This window comes from Hyla sarda, chromosome 4 (assembly GCF_029499605.1).
Source record: "Hyla sarda isolate aHylSar1 chromosome 4, aHylSar1.hap1, whole genome shotgun sequence".
NCBI classification, from domain to species: Eukaryota; Metazoa; Chordata; class Amphibia; order Anura; family Hylidae; genus Hyla; species Hyla sarda.
The window spans coordinates 179,394,716-179,406,984 of NC_079192.1; the positions used below are offsets into that span (position 1 = coordinate 179,394,716).

The following is a 12,269-nucleotide window of genomic DNA, read 5'->3' on the forward strand; positions in this document are numbered from 1 at the left end:
CAGGTTTTCATAGGCCCTTTGGAAAACTTAGGCAGCAACCTCAGGGGTTACTGTGGGCAACTAAGCTTTTACTTTCTTCCAGTTTTGCAAAATTTTCTCACTAGTAAGCAGTAGAGATGAGCGAATCGAAGCTGACGAATCCGAATTCGTTACGAATTTAATGAAAAATTCAATTTGTATGAATGTGAATACCACCGCGATTCTATCCCGTGAATCGCTTAATTAAACTCCATTTAGTGAGGTCCAAGCTCCAGGGCATCTAAAATGGTGTATCCACATGTGAGGACATGGGGCAAGGAACTCTGGGAAGGCGGGTAGGCGGGATGACCCTGAATCACATGCAGGATGTGGCCTATCAGCAGCCAGTCACCCCGTGATGTCACAGCCCTATATAATTAGCAGCCATATTGGGGATCATCACTTCATCCTTTCACTGCAGAGAGATAGGACGGACGTCCTGTGTGTGTGTCACACAGAAAAGCTTTTTCCAGCTTTTCACCTCCTAGTCACATCAGTGTTTTGGTGGACAGAGAGCAGTGCATTTTTGCACAGAAAATATTTTTTTACTACAGCCATTAAGCTCCCAGTCACTTTCTACAGCATTGTATTACAGAGAGGGGCAGAGAGCTGTGTGTTGTCTTATACATTTCAATAAGCTGACTCATCTTGATGAACCTTAAGAGAATGGAGGAATAATTTTTGGACGCAATTCTGTGTCTTTTTTCCCCAACAAATAGTCTGCTAGTCTGTAGACGGTATAATACCAAGCAGTCCTTTCCTAATAGTCTTTGAGAGAGTGCAATTTTGGGTTTATTACACAGCGACTGTGTACTGCTGGTGTGCAAAAATAAGGTTTTTTTAAAGCGTACTGTAGCGCATTTTTGCATACCACATACGTACATCTAAGTAGTGTACTATTTTGTACCTGTTAATCTGTCAAGGGCCTACATACTGTGAAAGTCCAGGCAAAAGTAATCACCGGCTAGTGTTTTACTCCAAATACATTTTTTTTAAGCGTACTGTAGCACATTTTTCTGCCTTCATAAGTGCATACCACATACGTACATCTAAGTAGTATACTATTTTGTACCTGTTAATCTGTCAAGGGCCTACATACTGTGAAAATCCAGTCAAAAGTAATCACCGGCTAGTGTTTTACTCCAAATACATTTGTTTTATAGCGTACTATAGTGCATATTTCTGCCCTTCATAAGTGCATACCACATACCTACATCTAAGTAGTGTACCATTTTGTACCTGTTAATCTGTCAAGGGCCTACATACTGTGAAAGGACAGTTAAAAGTACTCACCTGCTACTGTTCTAGACAAATACTGTTTTAAGCGTAGTGAAGCGTATTGTACTCCCCTCATATACGCACTAAGTATGTCAGGCAGAGAAGTTCAGACGAGTGGCAGTGGCCTAAATTCATCAGGCTCAGGCAGAGGTCGTAGCATACTAGGGGCGAGTGGCAGCAGGAGTCACAGCGTGAGGCCTGAGCTCCCATCTGCTGTCATTGATTGGTTAATACGGTCATCCACTTCATCAAAAGTGACATCTGATACCCCCAGTCAACAGTTGGTGGGTTCCTCAGACACAACCCTCAGTTGGCATGGCCCGGGAGCAGTCCCTGTCCTCCCATTGCAACTGTCCTATGCTGTTCCCTCCCCTACAGAAGTGTCTTATGCTGTGAGTTCAGCTCCACTATTCAGTGAGAACCATATAATAGAGGACAGTCTGCAGCTACTGCCCAGCCAAGAAGTGGAGGAGACATCCGGCGCTTCCTTCGCTAGGCGGGCAAGTAGTGATGAGGAGAGTGACGTGGGAGGCTTTGTTGCCAGCGTTCATGGTCCAGAAGAAGACACTGTTGAGGAACCTGAGGAGGACATCAGTAACGTGCAGACACTTGTTGATGATGATGAAGCCGATCGCAATTGGGAGCCGGGTGCAGAAGGGGCTTCATGATCTTCAGGAGAAGAGGGTTGCAGGTTGCCCGTGAGGCAGCAGCTGAGCCAACAAGGTGGTGGCATGGTTGGCAGTCAGCATGGTGGCAGAAGTGGAAATTCTGGAGCCAAACGTGCCCGGGGCAGACCACGTGCTTCGCGGCAGCCTATCTTTCCGGGAGGTAGTGGAACAGGGGTACCTGGAGACGGCGGCAGTAGCAGTCAATTAGTGCAGACTGTTGGTGGGAAAATCAGCTACTCGGCGGCGCGGCAGTTTTTCATCAAGCATCCAGAGGAGGTTTACATAGCCACATACAGGATATGCTGTGTTGTCACCACAGCCATACGTCAACATATGCTGCACCACCATAAATGGCCTGGGAGAACCGTGGCTCCGATGTAGTGGTCTAGCCTTCTGCATCACCCAGTGGCACACCGCTCCCTCTCTCAGCCAGCCAAGGCTCCACCACCTCAGCTGAAGGGAGCTGTGTGTCATACCCTCCTTCTGTCGCTCTAGATGCTTCTGCTCCTACTACTTTTAGTCAGTCATTCTGCCAACAATCCATCAGGGAAGCCATGTTCAAGAGACAACAGTATGTGCCCACTCATCCAACGGCGCAGAAGCTGAATGTGCTCCTGTCCAAGTTGCTGGTGCAACAGTCCCTCCCTTTTCAAGTGGTGGACTCTGCACCTTTCAGAGAACTGATGGCTTGTGCTGAGCCGAGGTGGAGTTTGCCCAGCCATCATTTCTTTGCAAAGAAGGCAGTACCAGCCCTGCACAATTTTGTTGAAGAGAAGGTGGTCCAGTCCTTGAGCCTGTTGGTGTGTACCAAAGTGCACGGTAGCGCCGACATCTGGAGCTGTAACTACGGTCAGGGACAATACATGTCCTTTATGGCTCACTGAGTGAATGTGGTTCTTGTACAGCCACAACACCAACTTGGATAGGTCACACCGCTTTCTCCTCCACACACTCAGGGCATTGGTCCTGTGACAGTGTGCGACTCGGCCTCCTCATCCTCCACCGTGTCTTCAGCCTCCACTGCCCAGACAAGTTTCAGTGCCCCTTCAGCATACCATTTGTGCAGGGCACAGCGGTGTCACACTGTTCTTCACATGCTTTGCCTTGGTGAACAGAGTCACACGGGAGGAAGTGCTAAAAGTAATTCATAAAGAAATCGGAGCATGGCTTACTCCACAAAAACTGGAAATGGTAACGATGGTGACTGACAACGGGAAGAACATCTTGTCTGCGCTGCGACAGGAAAGGCTGAGCCATGCCATCACCGATTTCTTGATGATCCAAGCAGATAGGGGTACTCCCCTGTGTAACTTCAATGTGAACAAGTGGCAGCTCATACGTGACACCTGCCTTTTTCTCAGGCCCTTTGAGGAAGCCACATTATTAGTAAGTCGCCAGGATTACGGGATGAACAACGTAATTCCACTGCTTCATTTCCTACAACACGTGTTGGAAACAATGGCTGGTCAGGGCAATGGAGACATGGCGCCTACATTTCAGGGCTACATGAGCCCTGTGGGGGCTGAACTGGTGGAGGGGGAGGGGCACAGGTGAGTACAGTTTAGGTTTTGCCAAAGGAGAGGAGGAGCAGGAGCCAGCCAGAGGAGCTAGAGGGTTATGAAGGCGAGACAGAGGACCCAGACATACCGTGGCAGTATGCAGTGGAAATGGAGGCATGCTCACTTGCTTGCATAGTGATCGCCGAATTGTCACCATTCGGCAGCGGAATGACTTTTGGCCCTCCACCTTATTGGACCCTTACTACTGCCACAAAATGGAGGCCTTTTTTACACCCACTGAGAGGGAGGACAAACTGACCTACTACAGAGACATCCTACAAAGTCAGTTGGCCAATGCCTATCGGCGCCATCGTCCATCCTCTGGTAGGTCTGAATCGGGGGGCCCTCTGCACTCACCTTCCACTGCCATGGTTGCTAGGGAGGGGTGTGGTGGCAGGAGCAGTACCAGTTCCTTCAGCAGCAGAGTCTACAGTCGTTGATTAGTACCTTTCTTCACCCGCATAGTGAAGCAACTCATCAGTAGCAGGTAGACCTGGAGCAGGACCTGGTGGCATACCTTGACATGACCATGCCAACACACCTTGAAGATCCGCTGGACTTCTGGGCAGCCAAAATTGATTTGTGGCCTCAACTAGCAGAGTTTGCCCTGGAAAAGCTGTCCTGCCCGGCCAATAGTGTGCTATCAGAGCCGGTGTTTAGTGCGGCGGGGGCCATAGTCACCCCAAGGAGAACTCGTCTGTCTACAAAAAATGTGGAGAGACTGACCTTTGTGAAAATGAATCAGGCATGGATCAGCCAGGATTTCCACCCACCAATGCCTGATGCATCAGAGTAGATTGACCATGGTGCCACTGTAAAACCATAATTAACACATTTAACAAGTTTACTTACCCCTAACACTAGACCATATGTGATCATTGATAAGAGATCAATTTATCTAATATATTGAACGGTAGGAAAAGTCAAGATAGCTGACATATAACCACGTGTAGTGCTCATAATACATATCTTAGTTGTGTCAGCTATATTCTATAGTTAGTCACTGGCTAGGGAGAAACAACTCAAGACCATATCTGTAGGTTAGCTATGTATTACCACATAAACTTAAATAGAATGTATACATTTAAGGACTTGTTATGTATCCAATTAGGTGTTAGTTAAGGGTATATAAGAAGGCCATTTGAGCCTAGCAGGGCAGGCAACACGAATAATAACAACTCACCCTCTGCCTGCCTCACGACTCAAACTACCTCTCTTCCATCAGAAGGAATGCCCAAAGACCAGCAGATATGAACATTCTCCCATCAATCATTTTTATGTAAGGAACTCTTCTTTTGTACATTATTTACTCTGTGCCTGTATTTGACCCTTTTTGGTGTGAATTGAATACACTCTTGGATTCCTGGAAGTGGCTGGTGAAGTTTGTCTGTATAACCTTAACGCTGTCCAATTAGTACGCAGGACTATTTATACTACAGCCACACTAACACTTCACAAATATGGATAGTACCAAACAGATTTAAGGCGCTGCTCCCCAGTTACAAACATTCCTCTGCATCATACCTTTTTTCACCCACCTTTGTCACTAGGTACTGGTATTGCCACCCACCGCACCACTCTATCACCGGGTCAATTCCAGGCTGTGTCATTCAGCCACTATATGAACTCCTCATGCTTCAGCCACCTCCAGGCTGTGGCATTCAGCCACTATATGGTCTCCTCATGCTTCATCCAATTCCAGGCTGTGCCATTCAGCCACTATATGGTCTCATCATGCTCCAGCAAACTCCAGGTTGTGCAATTCAGCCACTATATGGTCTCCTCATGTTTCAGCCACCTCCAGGTTGTGGCATTCAGCCACTATATGGTCTCCTCATTCTTCAGCTACCTCCAGGCCTGGGCCAATACCTAAAAATATTTTATGGTAGCATTAGCTACCATATATCTTCGATTTACGTTTTTAAATTAATCTTTCAATCTTAGGGATTGTGAAGCCTTATTGTCTACTCATGCTTCCGCCAGCTCCAGGCTGTGCCATTCAGTGCCTATATGGTTTACTGATGCTGCAAGGCCTAGTACATTACCTAAAATATATGTTATGGTAGCACTATCTATGAAAAATTTTCATTTTAAAATTCAACTTTTATTCTTAGGGATTATGAAGCCCTATTTTCTACTCATGCTGCCACCAGCTCCAGGCTGTGCCATTCAGCGCCTATATGGTTTACTGATGCTGCAGGGCCTGGTACATTACCTAAAATATATGTTATGGTAGCACTAGCTACAAAAAATATTCATTTTAAATTTTAAAATTAATCTTTTAAGCTTAGGGATTATGAAGCCCTATTTTCTACTCATGCTGCCACCAGCTCCAGGCTGTGCCATTCAGCGCCTATATGGTTTACTGATGCTGCAGGGCCTGGTACATTACCTAAAATATATGTTATGGTAGCACTAGCTATGAAAAATATTCATTTTAAATTTTAAAATTCATCTTTTAATCTTAGGGATTATGAAGCCCTATTTTCTACTCATGCTGCCATCAGCTCCAGGCTGTGCCATTCAGCCACTATTTGGTTTACTGATGCTGCAGGGCCTGGGACATTACCTAAAAATATTTTATGGTTGCACTAGCTACCATAAATCTTCAATAAAAAATTCTAAAATATCTTTAATCTCTATTGTGAGGCCCTATAGTCTTTTCAGGCTGTTGCCAACTCCAGACTGGGTCATTCTGCCACTATATGGTCTCCTCGTGCTGCTGCCAATTCCAGGCTATGTCATTGTGACAGATTATGGTCTCCTCATGCTGCTGCCACCTCTAAGCTCTGTCATTGTGCCGCCATGTGACTCCATGTTAGATTGGGATTTGTGGTCATATAGTATTAGTTCAACGTAAACACTGGGACATTAAACTTGGGAATCTAATATAAATGTTACATTTAAATTTAAAGAAATCAATGTAATCTTTTCAACACTGAGGCCCTATGACCGTCAACGTCATATTACCTGTGGAATTATCACAAGATTCCAATGAAACAGCTTGGGGTGATAACAATGAACCATGACTGATTAAATGAAACATTTGCACTTTCATAGTCGGGGGGGGGGGGGTTTAGCTGAGAGGTAGGGGCTGGAACAGGTGGTATCCGCCAGCTCGATGCTCACCAGAATGGGTACTCAAAAAATGTAAAGTCAAATTAAATTAAATTAAATTAAATTTACATTAAAAAATCTCTTTATTCTCTTCAATTTTTACACCATATGGTCTCCCTGCTGCCACATCAACGCTCTGCAGCAGTGACTCTAATAGCAATGCCTGTAATCTCATACTGAATAACACCATTATTTCACTAACACAGCACACTCCCTATGCGTGTTAGGACAAGGCAAAGTGCTCTACACCCCTATTGAGGCTCTCAGTAGGCCAAAAATTGCCTTTTTTTTTGGGATCTGGTATCGGTATTGGGGCCGATACTAGCTATTTGCATGCTATCAGGGACTCGTTTAATGTCCCCGATACCATGCCCGATACCTGCTGCCGCTCCACTGTCCCGTTCTTCTGTCCTCTGGGCCGCATCATGTCATCCTATGGAGGAGCATGTGACATATACATCACTCCGCCTCCTCCCCTCCGCCCGGCGTAACGCTACGGAGGAGGCAGAGTGACGTATATGTCACATGCTCCTCCATAGGACGACATGATGCGGCCCGGAGGACAGAAGAATGGTGCAGTGGAGTGACAGCACCCGACAGTGGAGGTGAGCTGCCTGCAAGGGGTGCTTCTACTAATGTCTACCGGGGGGCCCTGCTGCTGTCTAAACGGGGTGTCCCTGCTGCTGTCTAAATGGGGTGGCCCTGCTGCTGTCTAAATGGGGTGGCCCTGCTGCTGTCTAAACGGGGGGCCCCTGCTGCTGTCTAAACGGGGGGCCCCTGCTGCTGTCAAAACGGGGGGCCCCTGCTGCTGTCTAAACGGGGGGCCCCCTGCTGCTGTCTAAACGGGAGGCCCCTGCTGCTGTCTAAAGGGGGGCCCCTGCTGCTGTCTAAGGGGGGCCCCTGCTGCTGTCTAAAGGGGGCCCCTGCTGCTGTCTAAATGGCGGCCCCTGCTGCTGTCTAAATGGGGGCCCCTGCTGCTGTCTAAACGGGGGGCCCCTGCTGCTGTCTAAACGGGGCCCCTGCTGCTGTCTTTGGGGGGGGCCCTTGCTGCTGTCTAAAGGGGGGGGGCCCTGCTGCTGTCTAAAGGGGGGGCCCTGCTGCTGTCTAAAGGGGGGGCCCCTGCTGCTGTCTAAAGCGGGGCCCCTGCTGCGGTCCAAAGGGGGGGCCCTGCTGCTGTTTAAATGGGAGCCCACTGTTTAAAGGGGGGCTGTGGTCTACAGGGGGGCTGCTACTTATGTCTACAGGGGGGCTGCTGTCTACAAGGGGGGCTGCTGCTAATGTCTGCAAGGGGATACTACCTACTATTAAAGACAATCTTACAGCAGAGTCACCTGCACTAACTTGAATTTATAGGTAGATAGTGCAGGTGACCCGGTTTCTACCGCTGCTCACCATGTGATCATCAGTCTCACCCTCAATGCAAATTCCCTGTTCTGTCCAATGAAGAAGAGAGAAATCTTGGCTCATACTACAGCAGCCGCCTCCATTGTACACAACAAGGACCCACATATCAGCACGGTAAACCGCGCCAGAAACCGGGTCACCCGGGTGTCAGATTTCCTTTAAAATATAAGTACTCGTACTTGGTATCGGCGAGTACTAGAATTAAAGTATCGGTACTCGTACTCGGTCTTAAAAAAAAAATGGTATCGGGACATCCCTACTTTTTTTTAATAGCGATTCGCTGCGAAAATATTCGACCCGAACCAAATTTTTTCAAAAAATTCGGCGAATCGGCCGAATCAAATTTTTCAAAAGTTCGCTCATTTCTAGTTAGGAGGGTAAAAAAAAGAAAGCGTAAATTATGAAAATATGACAATGAGAAAAAAGGTATATGAATCAACTCATACAATCAACTCATACATATAACTTTAAGCCACACCAAAGAGTGGTGCACAAGCTGCAGATGTTGTGTGATTATCTGCAAGTTCGCCATTGCTCACGCAAGGGGTGTGGACTAGCAGGAAAGAGCCATGGTTTCGGCAAAAGGGGGAGTACCCGCCTCACTCACCAAATTTATGGCAGTTTATGCTGGCGAACAACATAAACTGATGTTTAAGTCTCCGCTAGCTCAGAGACTCGCTGGATTGCCTCTACGTGAATACTGTGATCCTGTGTGCTGGCAACGGAGCCTGTGCGCTGGGGGAGACAAAATAAATAACACCCCTATGTTTCATAGATTATACCCCTCTTACTGCTTAACAACAGGTGTTGAAATCTTCTCTCTCGTAAACCTAGTAATTGCCCTCTTGTCATTGTTGAAGCTTTTCTGTCCAGTGGTTTTAGGAAATACTTGCATTCTCCATAAACTCCTTATCATCATCAGTCCATAATGTTCATTAGGGGATTGTCCTCTTAGCTCTCCGTGGCTGCTGTGTATCTGCATGCATATGTGGCATCTATCAGTCACTGAACAGAGGGCCAGGAGAAGCTGCTGGTAGTATGCTCCCCTCATGAATACGGTGGACTGCTAACAGTGGGCCCACAGTATTATTTACTATTTATTCTCTTTTGTACTATTTGAGCTAATATTCAGTATGATGCCCTTAAATTGACAGCACAGTGTTATGACAGATCTGCTTTGATGAGGGTCTGTGGCCTCTCCTGACATGTTAGTAAATACTTATATTCCCATAAAATAACAAATCTGGGACAGCTCTGTGTTCTGCCCCCTGAAGAAGGAGCCGAAACAACTGTAGGGGTAGCGGTGGTGAGTAGACACTGTTCTGCAATGGGTAAGATACTAATTACTTTGTAAATTGGACATTACAGTATTCATGCATATGGACATCAGTCCACTATAAACTTTTCTCCATGACTAGAGGTTAAAGGGGTGTTCCAGGAAAAAACTTTATTTTCTTATATCAACTGGCTCCAGAAAGTTAAACCGATTTGTAAGTTATTTCTGTTAAAAAATCTTAATACTTCCAATAATTATCAGCTGCCGAAATTGAGTTGTTCTTTTCTGTCTGGCAACAGCTCTGCTGACATCTCTGCTTGTCTCAGGAACTGCACAGAGTAGAAGAGGTTTGCTATGGGCATTTGCTTCTACTCTGGACAGTTCCCGAGACAGGTGTCATCAGAGAGCACTTAGACAGAAAAGAACAACTCAACTTCAGCAGCTCATAAGTACTGAAAGGATGAAGTTTTTTTTATAGAAATAATTTACAAATCTGTTTATCTTTCTGGAGCCAGTTGATATAAGAAAAAAAGTTTTTTCCCCCGGATAACCCCCTTTAACTCTTAGAGACCTGTATAGGCTCATGAATAGTATACAATTTCTATAGGAGCAAATGGTAGATTAGTGGTAGGAGGAAAATAATCCACTATTGATATGCATTTTATGAGCTGTATCTATCTTACACTTGGATTATAATCAGTACAATTTTTTTGTCTTAAAATATTAATATGCCTGTAATATTTTAAACAATATGTTAATAGTTTTATTGGAATGAAATTGATATTTGTATAGAATTATAAACTCTAGTGGTCCTTATGAATAGATGATTCTGTTATTATGGCATTAGAAAGGGCAGATAACTAGAAATGTATAGTGAAAATTGCTGTCCTAAGGGACTTTTGTGTCTAATCATAGAAAAAATATATGACTAAATAGCCAACTGGGTTGTGTCCTTGCACCCCTTGAGTCTGTCCAAAGCTGGTATTGTCAAACAGTGAAGGGACACACTCCCAACTGGTAACACCCAGCTGGCTCTTTTCTTTTTTTTATTAAATAAAGTTGTTTTTGATTAATCCAAGCAAAATATTGAAATATAACATTTAACCCCTAGAGGACACAGGGCATAAATGTACTGGTCACAATGCACTGGTACTTATCGCATCATGATGTACATCTACATCTTGCGCATTAAGCAATTCACACAAACCGAGCATGGAAGTTGTGCTCGCCTAGCAGCCAAGACTTCACCGCTAATGGTGGACATCAGCAATCACTCTGATGTCTGCTATAAAATTTTTAGATGCCATGATCAACGCATGGCATCTAAAACAGTTGAAGGCCTTTGGGGACACTCAACGCAATCACAGGCGTCCAGTGAGTGAGCTGCCGAGGTCTCTTACCCTCCTCCATGATGCTCTCCAGGAATCCTCCTGTATAGTCTGCAGTCAGGTAGTCAGTACTAGTAGACTGCTAATACTATTGATCAGTGCTATGTCATAGCGTAGCACTGAACAGTAATAGCAATTAAAAGATTGCTATTAATAGTCCCCTCCGGGGACTTAATAAATTACAAAATTTAACAATTTTGGTCCTATTCTATTCCAGAAAAAATGGAATAAAAAGTGATCAAAATGTCACACATATGCAAAGTGGTACCGATAAAAACTAAAAATCACGGTGCAAAAAATTAGCCCTCATGCAGCCCCATATACGGAAAAATAATAAAAGTTATAAGGAAAAGGAAAAGTTATAAGGGTTAAAATAGGGCAATGTTTCAGCATACTTATTTTGTAAAATAGTACAATAATAGAGAAGCATGAGTATTGTGTTAACTGTATTGACCTACAGAATGAAGATAACATCAGTTTTAGTATAAAGGGAACTACGTAAAAATGAAACCTTCAAAAGTTGCAAAATTTAATTTTTTTCACTTTTCCTCCACAAATATATATTTTTTTTTTTTGTTGCTCTGTATTTTTAATAGTAAAATAAAAGGTTTCATCATGAAGTAAGAGATAAGATTTCTGATCGTGGGGTTCCGCCGCTGGGGACCCCCGCGATCTCTGCTGAAATTCGCTCCGTGCCGGATGACTGGCGATGCTGGATGGAGGCTCATGATGTCACGGTCACACCAGCTTGTGACGTCACGGCCATGCCCCCCTCAATGCAAGTCTATGGGAGGGGGTGTGATGGCTGTCATACCCCCTCCCATAGACTTGCATCGAGGGGACGTGGCCGTGACGTCACGAGACTCCGGCGCTGCACCCGATCCTCTAAACGAATGACAAGTGCAGCAGGGAAATCCCCAGTGGCGGGACCCCCCCGATCAGACATCTTACCCTTCATCGGTTAAACCCTTTCCCCCTCCCATCAAAATGCACCCTGTTTTCCTCAGACCCTGTGACTAAGTTTCTCAGGGAGCATACATAGCAGTGCAAGATACGTCATACAAAGAATAAACATACCATAATGAATATGTACCCTGGTGGGTTATTTAGCAACAGTGTTGACTCTTCTATGATTTTTCTTTTTAGTTCACAGTCCACAAGGCATTAGAGGAGATAAAGAGCACAGGAACCTTTGCACCACAGACAACCCCATCCCTGCCCTGTCTGGACATCCCTGTTGTGTTTCTGGACCCACTGTCTAAGCTGAGAAAGTCTGAGGTCACCTGCACCATCGACCCCACAGGGGAAGGGAGGAGCAGTAGTGATCTGGACCTTTCAAACGTGAGTGCTGGAAAATTGGTAAGAACACTTTCATTTTCCTTTTTTAGGAGACCAGATTTTTTTCTTCTTTGTTATACTCTAGCTGTGTATTGAATCCAGGAAAAACATGATGCACTGAATGAACGTCTGGTCGGAGAAAACAAGTGATGAGATGCATTTGAGGACAAAGGAAGGGAAAATGCTGAGTAGCCAAATAATCTATTACATTGCTAGAGAGGCT

At 45.2% G+C, this 12,269-nt stretch overlaps 1 protein-coding gene across 2 annotated transcripts in view; it reads left to right on the forward strand.

Annotated features, from left to right (window-relative positions):
- The window catches only part of SCAPER (S-phase cyclin A associated protein in the ER), a 329,263-nt gene that overhangs the window by 124,561 nt on the left and 192,433 nt on the right, over positions 1-12,269 (forward strand). Inside the window, exon 9 of one of the 2 annotated variants that reach the window (XM_056572933.1) lies at positions 11,855-12,067. In XM_056572933.1, coding sequence (XP_056428908.1) covers positions 11,855-12,067 — 213 coding nt within the window. The remainder of the gene's footprint in view (positions 1-11,854; positions 12,068-12,269) is intronic. The other variant, XM_056572935.1, reaches the window with a different exon arrangement.